Genomic DNA, 19649 nt, shown 5'->3' on the forward strand with positions numbered 1-19649 from the left:
TATCAGTTTTTGCACTACTTGCTGAGATACAATGACTAGTATACCCATTTTACAGATAAGGAAACTGAAGCTCAGACAAGTAATTGGCTTAGGGTTGCCTTAAGCTAGTAATTGGTAGTATCTGTATTCAAACCAATGTCTGACTTCCAAGTCCATGTTCTTAGCCCGGCAGATGCTGAAGTGATGAGAATGAGAAGGGCCAGGCATAATCTTAGGCTGCATTAACAAAAGCATGGTTTCCAGAAAATGGGAGGTGACAGGTCTGTTGTGCCTCTTGTAGGTCAGCGCCCACGTGGGCTGTTTGTAGGTCCCTTGCTTCAAAGTGATAAAGAACGACTGGAAGCAAGTGCAGAGAAGCAACCAGAAAGTATGTCAGGCTCAGGGACTTGCAGGGAGAGGGGTTGCCTGTCAAAGGGGAGATTCAGCAGGACAGGTGCGTCTCATTCAATATCTGAAGGGCTCTCCCGAGGGGGCAGGTGGCTTATTCTGACCCACTCCATCGGGCACCGTAAGGCCAGTTAGTGGAAAAGAGGGCTCCAGGGTGTTTTTTCCTATATTAAGCTAAAATCCACTGTTACAGCCCCCTAAAGATAGCTGGGCTTTTGGAGGAAGACAGTAAGATCCCTGTACCTGGAAGCATTTGAGTACAGCTAGGAACAGTTTTTGCCAAACTTGGCTCTCTGTTATTTACAGCTGGGGAGCATTTTCACATTCGAATGCTCAGGCCTCATTCCTGACAGTTTTGCCTCTGGGTGGAGCCAGGGAATCAGGGTTCTTATAAAACTTCCTGGGGGCTTTCTTGTATAGCTAGTCCCCCTGGATGACAGTGGAGAACCATCAGATGGGGTTGCCACTGGCAGGAACTGTTGTGTGTTGTGTTTTCCAAAGCATGGTTCAGGGGTCAGACTGCTAATTATAGATGAACTGATATTAGGTATATTTATTTTGATGCATATTGGAAAAAAAGATATCTATTTTGCCCGTTCAATCTGGGACATCATGGATATTGTGCTTAGAACTAGTTTAAGTTAAATGAAGTTTATTTTTATAACTTACAAAATAATAATGTAGGTGGTATTCAGATGGGCAAATAAACATGGAGGTTGTGTGCACAGAAAATCTCTGCTAACACTGTTGTGGATTGGGTGGGGTGGGGACAAGTGGGTAAACTGGGCTGCCTTCAACCTATCAAGAGCCTAGGGTTTGTTGGTTAGTTCTAGAAGGCTCTATGGATGTGGGAGGATAATTGCAATAGTTTGTCCAAACTGTGGTCTTCCCCAGGTGGAGCCTGAGGTACAGAACCTCTCTGCTTCCCCTCCCCTGGTCTCCCTATTTTTAATGGTCTCTTTGAAGTCTGTGACATCAAGCTGTCCCACTCTATCTCATCAGTGAAGATAGGTCAGTGGTCAGGGTATAGGGCACTGGGTACCATTTTCATTCTTCCCTTATTTTCTTTCTTTACGCTCAAAGAACAGCAGCCAGAGAGGGGTGCTGACAATGGGGAGGAGCTGAGGGTTCAGGTATCGGAGGGGAAACAGAGGGAGAAGTAGTTGGGCTGTGCCTGGCAGGGCTCTCCCTCCCGATCTCGCAGTACCAAACCTAGCTGGGAAGGTCTGGGCACGAGGATGGGGTGGCCATAGCTCAGGGCAAGTCTGTGTCTGTGGAAGCACTTTGGGGTTGAAACTAACTGGGGCCCTCTGCATGGAGACACCAGTTGCCGAAGCTCCCACTGACCTGGCCGCAAAGCCCCAATCACCTCCTGTCCACTCTGAGAATTGGGTTGGGAGATTCAATTGATATGCAAATAAGTCACAAACAACATGCTAATAAGAGTGGGGATTTGGTGTCTTATTATCAGTTAGGGACGCCTGGCACTTTTTAGGGCACACCAGGATAATGGTGGGAACTTGAAGGCCGTTCACCTGCCTTTCGGCTGCATGGTCTCCCTCGGATCTGGGTGGTTGGGAATGAGGGTGAGGCATTGTGAACTCTGAAAAGTGATACTCTGCTATTCATGATTTCCACAGCTGGGAACAAGCAAAATATCAATAGCCAGTCAACGGAAGCATCTCAGGCGGTCTGGAGGACCAATATCCCTGGCCAGACACACACTGGCCTTCCCAAAGTTAGGCCCCCCAAAATGTCAGGTTGCCAAGCCAGAATCCAAAGCTTTGCACTGAGAACTTCATGTCTGGGCTCCTGTGCCCTCCTGGAGCCCTGCCTGGGTGACACCCCAGTCCTTATATTCAGCTCCTGTGTTCACCTCTGGAAAGTGCAGGGCCCTGTGGGATTTTTTTTCTTTTTCCTTTTCCAAGTCAAGGATGTGTCCTGGCTCCTAGACTCTGCCCTGTGGAGGGGAAAGGGGGAGAGAAAGGGAAAAAAAGATTTCCACCTTATTGTTCAGCAGCTGGAAAATTGTTGTCATCTGTTCTGCCTTCCATTTGCTGAGAATGGGAAAAAAATGTGGAAAATTTGGGGAAATAAATCTCAATACCCCTCATAGGACCTCTCTCCCCTCCCTCTCTGGCCCTTGCATCCCTGCCTCTCTGCTCAGGGCTCAGTTTCACTTTGCTCCCAGGTTCTCTCCCTGCTTCTCCTCAGGGCACTGGGGCTGCCATGGGTTTGGGACTGGGGGTGGGCTGGGCTACACTGGGACTGGGCTGGGTTGGACTGGGACCCAGCTGGACTGGGCTGGGCTGTGCTGGGACTGGGCTGGGCTAGACTGTGCTGGGTGAGAGTTGAGCAGGGGCTGGGCCTGGGGCTGGGGCTAGGCTGGGCTGGCTACTTTTCCTGACTCCCGGCCGGTGGGAGTGGAGGGCTTGGGAAGCCACCGTGATGTCATTCAAGAACTGCATAGCTGCAGGATGATAAGTGAAGCCCTGGGGACCCAGCTGGCTGAAATTACAGACAGAGTTTTATCCCACTGGCTTCCTACAAGCCAGAGTGAGGCAGAGCAAGCTGAGCTGGGGAGAGAGCGTGCAGGAGAGTGGAGGGAGGGAGGGAGTGGTGTGTGTGTGTGTGTGTGTGTGTGTGTGTGTGTGTACATGGGCAGGCAGGCGGCACTGGCTCCTCCCACCCCTGACAGTCAGAGGGAGCTTGAGTAGGACACAGACAGCACTTGGAGCTGCAGCCATGTAGGAATTATTGGGAACTTGGGGCACCAGGATCAAATCAGAGCGGGCTTCCCTCTGCTTCCTCCCTCTCCCTCCAGAGGGTAAGTGTCTGCTGGGCAGTTGTTTTGCCTGTGAGTGTCCTTGTGTGGCTTTCTGCTGAACCTGGGCTGGGGGGCTGGTGCTTCTGTGCTGGGAGGGTGTGGAGGGGCAGGCTCTGTCACGACCCTACCTGGGAAGGGCTTGTGGCTGAGCAGGGCTGTGGCCCGCTCTGCTGCTGTCTGATGTGGATGTGACGGGCCTCGCGGTCCCCCTCCTGGACTTGCTTCTGGGACACGTAAGCGCCACAGTTTTCAGGGCGAGGGTGCCTGGGTTGGTGGGGGGCTGCGTGTCTGAGTTGTCCTAAGTCTTGCGGGGTAATGGTTTGTCTTGTGCGCGAATGGGGTGGGCAGAGGGAATGAGGTGGAAGCGTGGATAGCTCCGGTGAGATGTTATTCAGGAAGCCCCCTCCCTGCATCTGTGGCCTGAGCTTTGGGGCACCTCCAGCGCTCACCATTCCCCACCAGCCTCCTGTGGGCTCCCATTCACGGCTGTCTCCTGACTTTGGCAGAGATCTTGGCAGCTTGACTCCCCTCTAGCCAGGGATCTCTGAGTGCCCAGACTGGCACCCTGGCCTGCCAGAGAAGGACTTCAGCTTGTTGTGGGCTCTGGAGCTATTTTTACCATCCTGAGTGTGCCTGTGTTATCTGCTGCCTGTATAGGCTGAGGGTAGGGGTGGGAGTGCCAGGTTCAGGTTATAGCTCCAAGCTGAGGGGAACACAGGCCAGGCCAGAGTCAAGGAGGCTGGGTCTGAGAATTCATATTTGTCCTGCAGGCGTGGGCTGTCCAGGGCAGGGCAGATCAGTTGCCCTCCAGGCCCCTGGTCCCTCGGGACTGAAGTCAAGGTCACGATCAGGTTTTCTGCTCCTACTCCCTTTTTATGGAAGGCATGGTGTGAATTCAAGTAAGATGGTATCTGGGAAAATTGCCATGGGTCCGTCCTAAGGAGGGTCCGGGGACACATTTATCATCATCGCTTGACAGAAGCACCATATATTATGTTGTCCTGAGGTTCTGGGTCCACAGACACAGTTGGAGAATCTGTCTTCCAGCACCTCCAGCCCTAGCCATCTTCACCTTGAAGCAGCATTAGGGGCAAGAGCACTGAACGGGGAGCCAGGAGTCGGTTTTGTACTTCCTTGCTGGGTGATCTTGGGTGGTCCTGAGCCTGCTAAGCTTCATCATCAGCCTATAAAGTGAGGGGTGGGCAGGGAGATTAACTGTTCCCCTAAGACCCTTCAGCTCTAAAAGCCCCAGGGCTTTTAAAAAGCTCTCTTGGCTGAGCCCGCCTCCCAGGCCCTGGAGATCCCAGTTCTGCTGTCCCCCAGAGGGCCTGGAGCAGCGGAGGCAGCTGTGGGTGGGAGGCGCTCTATATTTTATTTCAGCCTGAAGCTGACTTTCTCCATCTTCAAGGCCACAGGCTGACATTCAAATTTGGGTTCCATGTGGGTCTCGGGCCTTGAGCCTCCATCTTTTTTTCTTGGACTCGGCAGAATGCAGAGGTGGCCGGGAGAAGCCCAGCTGGCCCACCCTCCCTGGGTCCAGAGGCAAGCTTGTGGGTGACACTGGTGAGGTCACTTGCTTAGAGGACAAAGCCACCTGTGACAAGACTGACAGTACAGCCCTGAGAAAAATCTTGTTCTCTCCTGTTCACTTTCTGAAGGTGCAGTGGCTTCCCTCTGGTGTATGCTATTAAATGGAAAGCAAAACAGGTGTCTGTTTATCACTCATGGACTGGTCTGTCCCTGCCCACCGGGGCCCACGGCCCTGTGCTTGTCCGTGTTCCCAGTGTGCACTTAAGTCTCCTGGGCTGCACTTGGCACCTGCCCTCTTTGCTGTTTCAGAGGGTGTGTCTCCTCTGTGTGGCTCTCCTTCAGAGGTTCAGGGATTTCTTTTCAACCTCTAATTCTGCAGAACTTCAGAGCCCCTGCGGAAGCCCATTCCCCTTGAGAAAGTTCCAGAGCTCGCTGCAGGCTGTGGGGAACAAAGGGCTGCCTCAATCCCTGGCTGTCTGTGGGAAGGGAAGCTGGCATGGGTGGAGGCCAAGACTGTCACAGACTGAGCCCCAGGAAGTCCTTGCCACCAATGCCAGGATGTTGCAGGAGGTCGGGGTCTTCCTGGAGCCAAAAGCCGGGGTTCTCCATGGGGCCCTCTCTACCCTCATGCTTTCCTCACATCACTTCCCCTGGCAGGTTAAAACCCAGTGGGGTGCTCTGAGCCACTTCTCAGGCTCCCGCAGCTGCAAAGCTTCTGCTCAGTGTGCTGCCCTGTTTCCCCTGGATGGAGTCTGGCGTTCTCCACACAAGTCATAGGTGACAGAGAGGATGTCCAGAGACAGCACCCTAACTTTTCGTTGCATATGCTGTGTCTTGGGATCCACAGATGGCGTGGGTGTTCATCAACTCCCTTATTTCACCAGATCTCCCAGGGGTCCTTGGTCTAGGAAAGTTAATGTCCACTGGGCTGGAGTGTGGCCAGAGAGGTCTGTAGGGGATGCCATGGGGTAGGCTCTGGCTCAAGGACCTCCACCATCCTCAGCCTTTGCTGCAGAATATGAGGAATACCCGTCTCTCATGTTTTGGCTGCACTGACTCTCTTCCCTCACCTTTGGGAGAAACTTGGGGTCCACCTAGAACCCCTGATTTTTCACTGGGTGGTGGTGAAAGAAGAATGTCTCAATGGCTGACAGAACTACATAAAGCTTTCTAGGCTACTCAGTGTAATGCAAGAAGCATTGATGGAACAAGCACTGTTCTCTAGGGCCATTCTGTACAGCCATGCAGGTTGCACATTGAACTTCAAGAGGCATCATTCACACAGACCACGTTGTGGACGGCACCATCTGGGAACCAGCCATAGGGAGAGGGAGAGAGAGAGAGAGAAATAAAAGCTCTTCCTCACCGAGCTCTCAGCAAAGTGGGAAGACAGACATGGACATCAGTAATGACCATTCTGTGGGTGACTGTTGTCACAGTAGAGATGTCTTCAAGAGACAACAGGAGCACAGTAGAGGTTTACCTGAGTCTGGAGGACAGTGGGGAAGAAGTTAGATTAAGGAAAACTTCCCAGGGAAGTTTGAACTGAGTCTGAAAGTGTTTACCCAGGAGGTTGGGAGTTCCACGGGCAGGATGAGGAAGGGTATTGCAGGGGAGGAGCAGCATGTACAGAGGGGAAAGAGCGTATGAAGAGTTGAGTAGGAATAGAGTGAGGGTTGTTCGGGGTATTGAGGACAAGGAAGTGAGGCTTCAGAAGGTAGACAGAGGCCTGATGGTAAAAGGTCTGACATTTCCAGTGTGGGGGTTGGGCTGTGCCCTGTGGGTGATGAGAGCTGTTGAAATGTAAAGCAGGGGATGGAGAGAGGAAAAGTAGAGAGTGCTTGGATATGCCAGGTCTAGCTTAAGAGCCTTAGCTCCTGAGTGCTATCACTCAGCAAAGCTGCACACATGCACTCAAATCCTCACCTGACAGGCCCGGAGGCTGGGCTCTGAGTGGGTTAGTGGTCAATGCAAGCTGATCTGGCCATTAAGATGGAAGCGATGTTGCTGAGTGTTGGTGTGTCTGGCTGCTGAGGTGGGATGGGAGGGCACACTTCCCTGTCTCCTCTCCAGAGCCACATCCCTTGTGGCCTCCTGGTACCCAGCCCTCCCTCCTGCCCTGGTGCCTGCCCCAGCCGTAGCCTCTCCTGCCTCTTCCCATGGCTGGGGCAGAGTGTGTGGATAAGGGAAAATGCAACCAGAACTTGCTCTCTGGGCAGGTTCTTGGCCAAGCTTCACTTCTCATCAAAGCTCACCTACCTCTCAGATGCATGTGGCCTTGGATTCCCCACTCCTCCTTTTAAGGAGTTTTGCCCAGTCTGCCTCCAAACCGCCTATGTCCAGGGTAGACACGGTGCTTCTTCCTATTGGCATGGCACTGATTTCCTCCCACGTTGGGTGGTCATCACGGCTCTGGGTAATGCATTTTAATGAATTGTTATTTGCTGGACGTGGACCCAAAGGACTTTTTATCATGAAGGGATCCATCCTGAAAACCTTAATAACTCATTTGCTATTCAAAACCTACCTGCTGGTCAGACAGGGAAGGGTCTGTCCTTGAGTCATCACCAATGAAGGTGACTCCTTTCTTGCAGTCGATATGGCTGGCACCTTTTATTCTTCGTGGTTGGGCCATCTGTCCTAACATCTAAATAAGCAAAACCTCCCTACTTCTCATGAGGAAGAGAAGTGGGGATTCTTGATCTCAGAGCCCAAAGTGCTGATGAGCTGGGGCGGGTTTCTCTAATGTCCTCTAGCCATGTGTGTGCCAGGACCTCTGGAGAGCTGGCAAAAATGCAGATTCCTGGCCCCGCCCCAGGCCTCTGGGTGGAAGTCTTTGGGGATAGGGTCCTAAAATCTAGATTTTTAACAATCTCCAGAGGAGGGTCTTATGAACATCAAAATTAGAAAACAGCTGCCCTGAAACTGTGTGACTTTACCATCCCCTATTTGTTTCCTTTGTTCTTTTTTAAGTGTGTTAGATGGCTGCGTCCTTACTTTCCTGCATCCTAGCCTCGGTTGCACGGCTAGTGCTGCACACACCTCCGCACCCTTTGCTGGGAGGGAGCCTCGGGGAGTGGGTGCACACCCAAGTCAGCTGGGGATTTTCCTCAGAGCTTTCCAAAAGCGTGACTCGTGCGTCTGGACTATGGCGGCCCTGGAATAAAGGTCCTGTGGTGCAATCAAGCTCAGCGTCGAGGGTGGAGTCTGGGACTCTCTGCAGCTGCTGAGAAGAGCAGGGAGACATCCTCAGACAAAGCCAGTGGGGCCATGGAGAGATTTTGGGTTTTGCAACCACCAAGAGGAATGGGCAGGGCACTGGGCCTTTCAGCCCACAAGGGCAGATGTCCAGGCTCACTGGGCTTGGGGCCTGCAGCTCTCCACCTGGGGCCGCCTGTAGCTTGTGTTTCTGCTTCAGTTTATCCCACTCCACTGTCCCCTGTGACAATGCCCACAGCCCCCAAACATGCAGACCCCTCCCTCTAGCCTATGCCCTGTTCTGGATGTCCAGCCTCCTCTCATCTGAGATGCATTCCCCCGAACTGACCACTCCCTTTGTGGCTGCTGGGACTTCAAGAAGATGGTGCTGGAGGCCCCTCAGATTAAGAGCCATAAAGCCACCTCCCCAGCCTCCCTTAAGTCCCTCTCCCATCCTCCTCTACCTAATTTCACTCCTGTCCTCTCTGTCCCCCTCTGTCTTTTGCCCTTCCTGACTTGACAGATTGAAACCAACATTGTGTTCCGGCTTCTTGTGGTCCCAGTAAAAAGCTCTAATGTGGCCGTTGTGGATGGGGAGAAGGGAATGATGAGTGTGTGTGCCGGAGTGGGGGATGGGGGACTTTTATCTTGTCTCTGATGGAAGGAGGAGGGGCATGTGCTCCACAGATCCTGCCGCTATACTGGGGTTTCAGCAGAGCCCCCATGGGGGCTGGATAAGCCTGGGACCCGCCTGGGTATTCTCAAAACTTCCCTTGGATAGGAAGAGGAGGACAGCTCAGCAAAGGTGCTGAGTGGCCTGGAGGGTGCAATCTGGGGCCAAGAGACATTTCCATTCGTAGTTTGCAAATGAGTTAATTAAACAATTTACATCTGTTCGATTTTCTTACTATGCCTTAGTGGCTTGGCTATGATTGTTCCTGATGTTGTTGCTGCAAACAGGAGCCCACTTGGGGATAGATTACATGACAGAATAAGTTTAACATTGACATTTTCAAAATCGATGCAGAGTGGGGCTTGGCCACCGAAGCAAGGAAGGGCTGAGATATCAGGTAGTCAATTCTCTGTCCTGCCTGGAGGATGCCTTCACAGCTCTCCCGCTGAAAGCTCTCTGTGAATCATGACTGAGATGCTGCAGGGGCCTATGTGCTTTCTGATTTGAATTTGCCCTCAGTGGCTCTCACTATGGAACATGTCTAAGTGGGGAAGCCACTGGACACACCAGACTTTGCTTTGCAGCTCCCCACTTCTCAGACCACATGAGCATGAAGTTGGGGGATGAGGAGGCACAAAGGATGGAGGGGATCACTGGCCCAGGAGGGGAATTCTGACATCTCACAGTGTAGGCGGCAGAGGGGGTGCCCTGGCCCAGGAGGGAGCCTGCAGCTTTCTAGGGACAGTGAGAAGGAAAGCCAGCTCTTCAGATTTCAGCCAGCTGGTCCAAGGGGCCCCATCCTCGAGAGAACCACCCCAGAGATGTGAGTGCATCAGAGGCTCCTGTCTTCAGTGCTTCGCCCTTCTAGAAACGGGCAGCTGGGGTCTCTTCTTTTTTTTTTTTTTTTTTTTTTTTTTTGAGGCGGAGTCTTGCTCTGTCACCCAGGCTGGAGTACGATGGTGTGATCTCGGCTTACTGCAACCTCTGCCTCCCAGGTTCAAGCAATTCTCCTGCCTCAGCCTCCCGAGTAGCTGGGATTACAGGCACGTGCCACCACACGTGGCTAATTTTTTGTATTTTTAGTAGAGGCGGGGTTTCACCATTTTGGCCAGGCTGGTCTTCAACTCCTGACCTCAGGTGATCCGCCTGCCTCGGCCTCCCAGAGTGCTGGGATTACAGGCGTGAGTCACCATGCCAGGCTGAGTTCTCTTCTTTTTTGCGTAGCAAGGAGCTCAGTTTTTTGGAGGGAGCAGGCATGAAGATCAGCCTCCCTCATCCTACAGGGAGAAGACTCCTTTACGATGATAATAGGGGGATTGGAAGAGGCAGCTGTGCCTGGTTCTGCATCTTAGCAGCCTTTAGGGGTCTAGGCACAGGGCCAGGTTGGTGGAGATTCAGAATGTATTTTAGCCAAAACTCCTTTTCAGTTCAGACCAGACCCTAGCCCTGGGCCCTGGGCCGCTGCAACACTCTGGTCCTGTGTTGTCTGGGGCTGGTGTTGGCTGAGGTCCCAAAGCCTTGGGGAAAACTGGGGGCAGACAGATGGATCTGGAGAGGTCAGTAAATGAGGAGGGCATCTAGCCCCCAGGGTGTGTATGTGTGTGTGTGTGTGTGTGTGTGTGTGTGTGTGTAGGGGTATGCAAGTGCCTGGTGGGGCATCTTTGTGCTAAGTTCTCTGTGTTGTAACATGGCTGGCCTGTGGTCTGTGTGTGTGTATGTTGATTGGGATGTTCCTGTTTTGTGGTCGTCTGATCACTTGTTTTTGGCCATGGGCTTCTGTCAGAGTATTTATTTTTAGAGGCTGCCACTTCTGGCCTCAGGGCTGATCCTTGGGCATGGTAGGAACATTTGTATTTTCTGAAATATTTGTGGCTTTAAGTATTTATTTGGGGGTGTTCCTGCCTGTTATGTGTTTATTCTAATTTGTGTGTATGTGTGTGTGTGTTTGTGATATGAGGGAGGTGTAGCATAATACAAATTACATACTCTTTGAAGGAAATTAGCTCTGATTTTAAATCTTGGCTTTATCAGGTAGCATTGTTGGCAAAAAAACAGTTTCCCCTCTCAGAGGCTCAGTTTCTCCCTTGCTGTGATCGGTGTAATACTGTCTGGCTTGGAGACGATGGCTAGAGAGGATGCGCGTGTAGAGTACCCGGCAAAGTGTTGGCGTTTGGGCTGTGCTCACTGCATGGTGGCCACTGTTGTTGGTATTTGTGTGCACATGTTCATGACGGTGCTTTCTGACTGTGGTTCTTGGCACTGTGTGGCACCCAGTGCGTGCTCGTGCCTGGGTGTTTCTGATTTGAGTGATCTCTGTCTTTTTGTCTGGCTTGGAGTGTGACTGCTGGTGTCTGGCTGGAGCTGGTGCAGGCGTTGGGAGGGGGCTTTTTTCCTCGCTAACGGAGAGCCTGGATTAGAGTGAGGGGAGGTGCGTGTGTATGTGTGTGTGTGTCTGTTGGGGCTGGCGGCTGGGCTGCTGACTGTACAGGGTGTGAAATCACTGAGTTCCTCTGGGCGGGGAAGTTCTTCATTCCTGAGTCAGCCCTTTGGCCCCGAGCCACCCAGCGCTCACTTTTTCCTTCCAGAGAAAGTGTTGCTCAGGGGGGTCCTCTGAGCTGTCTGCAGACAAGAGGACTCTCTCACCCCTGAAGACATCTTGTTTTTGTGTTCACGATCCCTAAAATGCTTCTCCTCCTCCCCTAGTCCCTGAACCCCCTGCATCAGCACCCTGTATGCCCCCCATCCTCCAGCACAGGAAAAGCGTGTCCCTCTGACACAGGAACTGTTGGCTTGGCTGAGCCCCACCTTGGCCCGTTCTTCAGGGGCCCCTGGGCTGGCTCAGAGCAGTGGGATCAGGACGCTCGTCTTTGCAGACCTGCTGCGATCCTGCCTGGCGTACCTTCCCTGGACCCACATCCCTTTCCTGGAGTCTTGGGTGGTATGGGCTGAGCTTGCTGGTGGAGGGGTAGGGGTCCATCAGAAGTGGGCAGTGCTGGGGAGGAGCTGGGAGGAGCCTCTGGAAATGTGGCAGTGGGCAGCATGAATGATGTTGTATCTCTGAATGGTTCTAGCACATCCTTTGCATTGAGCTGGAGACAAATCTAGCTGAGGGCAAGCTTGTCTTAGAGAGTCCCAGCTCTGCCTTCAGCCTCCCTGCCACCACCACCTTGGGCATGGTGGGGCCCTTTGCCGCACCCTACTGTCCTCCTGGGTTCTCCCCCTGCTTACCTGGGCAAAGGCTATCCTCAGCGGCCACTGGCTATCCATGCTGATACCTCTATGGGCATTCAAGGCAATGGCTACTGTCTTGGCGTTCTGCCTCTAATCCAGAGTGGGAACTCCAGAAATCGAAGCAGGGGTGAGACTTTCTGAGGTGGGGTGGCAGAGGGGACTGAGGATGTGTTGGAAATGGTCATTCAGGAATTAGTGATACTCATAATGGCAATGGTTAGGGCTCCTAGCTGTTGACCTCCCACCACGTGCCAGGAACTGGTCTCGGCACATCATGTGTCAACTCATTTAAACTCGAAGCACTGTGTGTTTAATGAATATTGGCAATTTCACATGGTTCAACCAGATTCTATTATTATCCCCATTTTATGGACTAGGAGACTGGCTCAGAGAGTTATTCATGCCTCTGGTCAGGAAGCTGGTGAAATGCCAGAGCTAGGTTTGGGACTGGAGCGATTTGCCCCCAGTGCTTCCTGCTCAGTGTTGGGCTCCGCTGCCTGACCCTGTGTTGGTGAGGCTCTGCCCCAAAGCCTAGGGTAGAGGTGTTTCTGTCATCTCCCCTTTTCCCCACCTCAGGGTGCTGAGAGGAGGTTTTAGGATGCAGGGAATGGGAGCTCTTAGCTTCTTTCTCTGGAAGAGTGGATGATACCCCTGCCTCCCACTAATGTCTGCTGTCTGTTGTCTCCCCTCCGGTCTCTGTCCCTTGCAGAGGTGGTGGGACACACGCAGGGGCCACTAGATGGGAGCCTGTATGCCAAGGTGAAGAAGAAAGACTCCCTGCACGGCAGCACCGGGGCTGTTAATGCCACACGTCCTACACTGTCGGCCACCCCCAACCACGTGGAACACACGCTTTCAGTGAGCAGCGACTCGGGCAACTCCACGGCCTCCACCAAGACAGACAAGACCGATGAGCCTGTCCCCGGGGCTTCCAGTGCCCCTGCTGCCCTGAGTCCCCAGGAGAAGCGGGAGCTGGACCGCCTGCTGAGTGGCTTTGGCTTAGAGCGAGAGAAGCAAGGCACCATGTACCACACCCAGCACCTCAGGTCCCGCCCAGCGGGGGGCCCGGCTGTGCCCGCCTCTGGACGCCACATTGTCCCTGCCCAGGTTCATGTCAATGGCGGGGCATTAGCATCTGAGCGGGAGACAGACATCCTGGATGATGAGTTGCCAAACCAGGATGGTCACAGTGCGGGCAGCATGGGCACACTGTCTTCCCTGGACGGGGTCACCAACACCAGTGAGGGGGGCTACCCAGAGGCCCTGCTCCCACTAACCAATGGTCTGGACAAGCCCTACCCCATGGAACCTATGGTCAATGGAGGAGGCTACCCCTACGAGTCTGCCAGCCGGGCAGGGCCTGCCCATGCTGGCCACACAGTCCCCATGCGGCCCTCCTACTCTGCACAGGAGGGTTTAGCTGGCTACCAGCGGGAGGGGCCCCACCCAGCCTGGCCACAGCCAGTGACCACCTCCCACTATGCCCATGACCCCAGCAGTATGTTCCGCTCTCAATCCTTTTCGGAAGCCGAACCCCAGCTGCCCCCAGCTCCAGTCCGAGGGGGAAGCAGCCGGGAGGCTGTGCAAAGGGGGTTGAATTCATGGCAGCAGCAGCAGCAGCAGCCTCGCCCACCTCCACGCCAGCAGGAAAGAGCCCACTTGGAGAGTCTTGTAGCCAGCAGGCCCAGCCCTCAGCCGTTGGCAGAGACCCCCATCCCCAGTCTCCCTGAGTTCCCGCGGGCAGCCTCCCAGCAGGAGATTGAACAGTCCATCGAAGCACTCAACATGCTGATGCTGGACCTGGAGCCAGCCTCCGCTGCTGCCCCACTACACAAGTCCCAGAGTGTCCCTGGGGCCTGGCCAGGGGCTTCTCCACTCTCCTCCCAGCCCCTCTCCGGATCTTCCCGTCAGACCCATCCACTGACCCAGTCCAGATCTGGCTGCATCACCAGTGGGCATTCATTGGGAACCCCTGAGCCAGCCCCACGGGCCTCTCTGGAGTCTGTCCCTCCTGGCAGGTCTTACTCACCTTATGATTATCAGCCGTGTTCAGCTGGGCCTAACCAGGATTTCCGTTCAAAGAGCCCAGCCTCTTCCTCTTTGCCTGCCTTCCTTCCGACCACCCACAGCCCTCTAGGGCCTCAGCAACCCCCAGCCTCTCTCCCTGGCCTCACTGCTCAGCCTCTGCTCTCACCAAAGGAAGCGACTTCAGATCCCTCCCGGACTCCAGAGGAGGAGCCATTGAATTTGGAAGGGCTGGTGGCCCACAGGGTAGCAGGTAAGAGGTATTCCGTTCTGACTCCTTCTACCCCTTCCTTATTTGGTCTTCCTGGGGGGAGGTACAGGTCCAGCAATGACCCCTAAGCAGGTGTTGCTTTCACTGGTGGGAGGAGGCTCTCTGGAGCCTACATGTTAGCCAGTTATCCCTTCCTGCATTCATTGTCTGATAGGCACCAAGTCATACACCAAGTTTTAAAGTTCAATGTCAAACAATTCCTGCCTTCAAGGAGTTTACAGTCTAGTGAGTGGACAGGTACACAGACAGATGATTTCATTAGAGAGTAATGTGTACTGTGACAGGACAGAGGCGGGACCAAGATCCCAGAGCCTGGGAAAGCAAAGCTTACCACCTAGGGCAGTCAGGGAAAGCTTCCAGGAGGTGGTGACTTTGGGGTTGGAGTACAGACTTTCTAGACAGAGAGGAGACTCTGCAATTGCCGATCATGCTGTCTGTCCTCAGACTTCAGTTCCTTGGGGGAGATGTGGAGAAGGCTGGAGGGAGGTCTTTATAGACTCAAATTCCCCTTTAGGCCCCACTCCCAGAGGCCATGAAAGAGCTGAGATGGTATCCTCAAGCCCTTAGGCTCTATCTGCTGGGGCCTCTCAGGATATTGTCTTTGTGGGGAGGCCAAGGGTCCCCTTCCGAGTCAGTTTTCCTGTTGGTCTTTGCTGAGAACCAGCCCTGTATGGGAAGCAGGCACCGAGAGAAAAAGCTCCTTTTCCTGTCAGAGTGGGCTTCTATTTTGGGAGAGAGGAAAGTGGGACACTCAGAAGAGCTTTTGGGGAGACAAAGGCAAGAAATGGCAGCGTGTCCAGGGCCATGTTGGGAGGGACAGCTGCGAGGTTCCCTTCCCGCTGGTCTAAGCCTATGCCCATTCCACAAGGGTGGCTGAACTTGGCAGGAAGACCTGTTGGGTGACTTTATTCTGGAGGTGAAGCCCAGACAGGGGTGGACCAGAGACTGTGGGTTTGGGTGGACCTTGTGCCAGCCCCTCAGCTGACAGGGTGGTGGGAGCTCAGCGAGGAGGAGAGGAGCCTGGGCAGCTGTCTCTGTCCTCCACCCTTTTTCCTAAATTTAGGGGAAGCTGAGTCACCATGCCAGCTGCAGGGAGGGAAGGAGACACCCTCCCTGGAGATGGACTGTGGGTTTAGGGAAGCAGCTTGGGGCAGGCCAGCTGGCTCAGGACCTGGTGTGGGGGCACAGGCTCCCTGCTCGTGTACTTCAGAGCAGAGCAGAGTCCCCATCTCCACTATTGGTATAATAGCTTGAATTGGCCATTGCGGGAGTATTTATACCACGGAAATAGGCAATCAGCCTTACCTCCCATAGAGAGCTGAACGAGCAGTAACCATTCCTTTCACCTGAGCATAGGAACACAGGATGAGCAGCTCTTAACTCTAGGGATGAAACGCTCCGTGGGTGGTCCAGGTGGGCTTTGACTTCTGCCTTCTCCTGCATCTGGGCCCCTGAGATAAAGACACCCCCCTGGCTTTGTCAGCAGAGACCCTTTTCTTCTTGGTTTTATTGAGGGGAGAGGGATGGGGCTCTCTGAATTCCCTGGGAATTTAATTCCCCTCCCAATATTTTGTGAGGTTGGAGTGATGGCCTAAAGATTAGTGACATGTTGGTCTAATGAGGGGCAGGATCCAGGAGCCTTCTCTCTGGGGGAGCAGAATACATTTCCTCCCCTATAAGAACCCTTCCGTGTAGCTCTCCTGGAGCTTGCTCAAGAGGAGGCCATAACCCTAATGGCCCTAGGAGGATGCCCATCTTGTAGTGGACTGCCTTTGAGCCCTTTCTCTCCTGCCAGCTTTCAAGGGCTTGACTGTCAACTTCCATATTCTGTAGCCTCTCAGGCTTTGGCTGCCATGAAATCTTAGGGAGGGAAGGATACTGTTGGCACAATGTTCCCATTCATTAACCCTGTTTCCATTTCCTCCATCAACTGGGAGTGACTCAGGAGAAGGGATGAAATGTATAGAGGGGACAGTTATATTTGGTTCCCAGGGCTATGAAGTTACCTCTTTGGTTCAAGCCCTGTCATTATAACAGAATTTATGTCAGCAGGTCCTGCATGTGTAACTTCATCAGTAGCCTTTCAGGGTATCTGCAGTGCCTGTGTAGATAAAGGCAGACAGACAAGATCAATGTGTAGAACAGTCTGGGAGGCAGGGAAGATAGATTTCAGCACTACTTCTTTCTGCTCTTTCTACATCTCTGCTGTAAGAAGCTGGAACATATGCTTTGACATGAGTAACCTAGGAAGCTCAGATATGTGGGAGAACCTCTTCATGGCCATGAACTTGATCTGGTTTCTCCTGGCTTTCCTCCCCCAGGTCTGCCTTTTCCCCATTGGCTGTCCTCCATACCTCAGTCTCATGTCCCTGGTTTATTCCACTTTGATCCAATCACCCTTTTGCCTTATTCCAGTTTAAGTTATAGAGAATGTAGGGGCAGTTTTCTAATTTGATAAAGGGTAGGGACCAGAAACCTATAGGATGCATCACACTTTCCTGTGGAGCACTGGAAGTGTTCCTATTAGAGCCAGGGACAAAATAAGGATGTCTGTTATCACCACTTACATCTAACATTGTATTGGATGTCCTAGCTAGTGCAATAAGACAAGAAAAAGAAATAAGAGTCAGAGTTGGAGAGTCCAACTGGGTTATCTTATGTCCCTGATTGTGTGACTGGACTGATCTCAGATGTCTCTAGAGGTAGAGATTTCAGTGCATGTTGGAAATCAGATATGGATCTTATCCTTAAGGAGTCTAGAGTTTAGTAGGGGGAAAAAGAACTGGAACTTTAAAATAGTCTTTTGTAATAAGAGAGGTAAGGAGAAAGCTCTGAAGGAGAGAGGTGAAGCGATCACTATCAGCAAGAGCTGGGGGAGGCAGTGTTAAGTGTGGTTTTTAAATTGAGCCTTGGAAGATGGATAGGATTTTGAAAGTAATTGGAATCACTGGGCAGAGAGGGTTCACAGTGAAGACAGGAGAGCAAAGAAAATGTTTGGAGCATGGCAAGTAGATTGAGAGCATGTAGTCTCTGTGAGGGACAGGTCAGGATAGGTAGCCTGGGGTCTGTCTCTTGATAGTCTTCAATACTAGACTAAGGAGCTTGCATCTTACCTGGCAGCAATGTAGGAAGCCATTCCTGTGGTTTCATAGGGGTAACATGCCATGACTGGCGCTGAGATTCAGGATGATGTATCTGGTGGGTCTGGGCAGTAAGGACACTACATGGGAGAGACTTCAAGCCAGGAGATGCTGGGAGCTTATTAGATAGCCTAAGTGATGCGGGGCTGGATTAGGGTGCTGACCATAAGAACGCAAATGAAGAGATGATGCCATGGATACTGTGGGAGTAGAACCAATGCACTTATGTGTTGATTGACTGGAGTGGGTGAGGGAGAGGGTTCATCAGAAATGAATCTGAGCTCCATGAATAGAAATAGAATGATGGTTCTGTTAACAAGCAGGAAGGCAGAAGGAGGACATTGGATGGAAGATGAAGCTTTGGTATTAGACATGTTGAGTTTGAGGGGACAGTAGAGCCTCCAGGGAGAGACGTATGGAAGGCAGCTGAACTTTGGAATTGAGCTTGAAAGAATGGGAAGAGCTGCAGGTTTTGGAATCATTCTCACAAAGGTGATGGTTAAAGCTTTGGGTGTATATGAGATCTCAATGTCAGAGGGCTTGGAGAGAAAATAACTGAGGATGGAATGGCCATGAAGGGAGGTAGAGGCTGCAAAGGGGCTGAGAGTGAGTGTTCGGGTGGTGGCAGGAGACCAGGACAGCATGTCATCACAGAAGTCAAGACAGTAAAGGGTTTCACGGAGGAAGGGCAGGAGGTTAGCAGTGTCAGCCTGGAGAGATCATGAGGAGGACTGAGAAAAATCCACTGGGCTTGCAAATTAGGCAACCCTGTGTAAAACATCAAAGGCATATTTTTAGTGCGTGTTGGTGACAGAAACCAGACTATGGGGGATTGAGGATGAGTGGAGAAGGAGTGAAGACAGCAAGCCAACTACTCTTTTGAGTGGTTTTGTGATAAGAGGGGAGAGAGTGGTAGCTAAAGAGGATAGTGAAAGGTTGGAGACTTTTTTGTAAATATAAGAGTCATGAGAATGTTTGTATGTAGAAGAGGAGGGGAGTAGGTTGGACGTGGGGAGGAAGGATGAGAAAAAGAAGAGAAAGAAAGAAGTTGATAGAATAAGGTCTTTAAGGAGGTAAGAGGGGATAGGCCTAGGAGTCCACATAGGTAAATTAGGCTCAACCAGGAGGTGAGATGCCTCTTCATGAAATTAGAATAAAGGATAGATAAAGACAGAGGGAAATACTGATGTCAAGATTTGGGAACTTGAATTGAAAACCCTTGTTTTTTTTTTTTTACATTTTGTTCTGAAAATAGGAGATGAGTTCAAGGCTCATTCAATCATTCATTCGACATGAACTTCTAATGCCAGTCTAGGCTTAGTGAACTTCTTGCCAGTCTAGGCTTTGTGAAAATGGTGGCAAACAAGACAAATAAAGATCTTTGCCCTTATGACAGAGATGGATACTAAACAAATAAGCACATATACATAGGTTATGTGAGATAGGTGATATGTGCCATTGAGATAAAGCAGTGAGAGGTAGGGGGTGGCTGGCTGCACTTTCCATGAGATGATCAGGACTGGGCAGTGAGAGATGAGCCCCATGGAGCAACAAGTGCAGAGGCCCCGAGGCAGGAGTGTGCCTGGTGTGGCTGGAGCAGAGCGATCGAGGGAGGCATAGCAGGACACAAGTTCAGAGAGGAAATGGGAATGGGGACAGCTTACAGAGGGTCTTCGAGGTGATTGAAAGAGTGGTGGCTTTTACTCCATATGGCATGAGAAGCCTTAGGAAGGATTTGGGCCCAAGAGTGACATCATTCGACTTGTTCTGAATTGACCAGGGTGGGCAGGATGGAAGGAGGGAGAGCAGTTAGGTGGCTGCTGCTGGGCAGTGGCCATGGGAAGGTGAGAAGTTGTGGACATATTTTGTGGACATATTTTGGAGGTAGAGCCAACAAGATTACTGATAGATTACACATGGAACGAGATAGAAAGAGAAAGGTCAGAGACAACGCTTAGGTTTGGGGCCTGAGCAACTAAAGAATGGAGTTGCTCTTTATTGAGATGGGTAACAATGTACGAAGAGCAGGTTTCAGGGGAACACTAGAAACATGATTTTTGGACACATTAAGTTTGAGATGACCATGAAACATCTGCAGAGGTTAAGGAGAAGAGGCTGGAACTTAGAGATGTGGGAATTGTCAACGTATACATGCCAGGTAAAGCATAGCACTGGGCAATGTCACCGAGGGGTTGAGGACAGGTAAGGAGAGGTCCCAAGGATGGAGTCCTGGAGCCTCCCACGTTTCGAGACTACAGGTAAGAGAGGGAACCAGCATAGGAACTGGCATGGAGCAGCTTGTGAAGACGAGGAAAGGTAACATAGCTCAAGCTCTGGGGGCCAGGGCAGGGGCAGTGTTGACCACTC

General features: G+C 52.0%; 1 protein-coding gene across 15 annotated transcripts in view; it reads left to right on the forward strand.

Moving 5' to 3' along the window:
• The window catches only part of TNS1 (tensin 1), a 205819-nt gene that overhangs the window by 143148 nt on the left and 43022 nt on the right, over nt 1-19649 (forward strand). For all 15 annotated transcript variants that reach the window (XR_004441577.1, XM_033230318.1, XM_033230308.1 and 12 more), the window contains one exon: nt 12556-14124. Coding sequence is in view for 14 of the 15 variants with exons in the window: in XM_033230318.1 (XP_033086209.1) it covers nt 12556-14124 (1569 nt within the window). In the remaining variant the exon portion in view is untranslated. The remainder of the gene's footprint in view (nt 1-12555; nt 14125-19649) is intronic.

This window comes from Trachypithecus francoisi, unplaced genomic scaffold (assembly GCF_009764315.1).
Source record: "Trachypithecus francoisi isolate TF-2019V2 unplaced genomic scaffold, Tfra_2.0 Lachesis_group13, whole genome shotgun sequence".
NCBI classification, from domain to species: Eukaryota; Metazoa; Chordata; class Mammalia; order Primates; family Cercopithecidae; genus Trachypithecus; species Trachypithecus francoisi.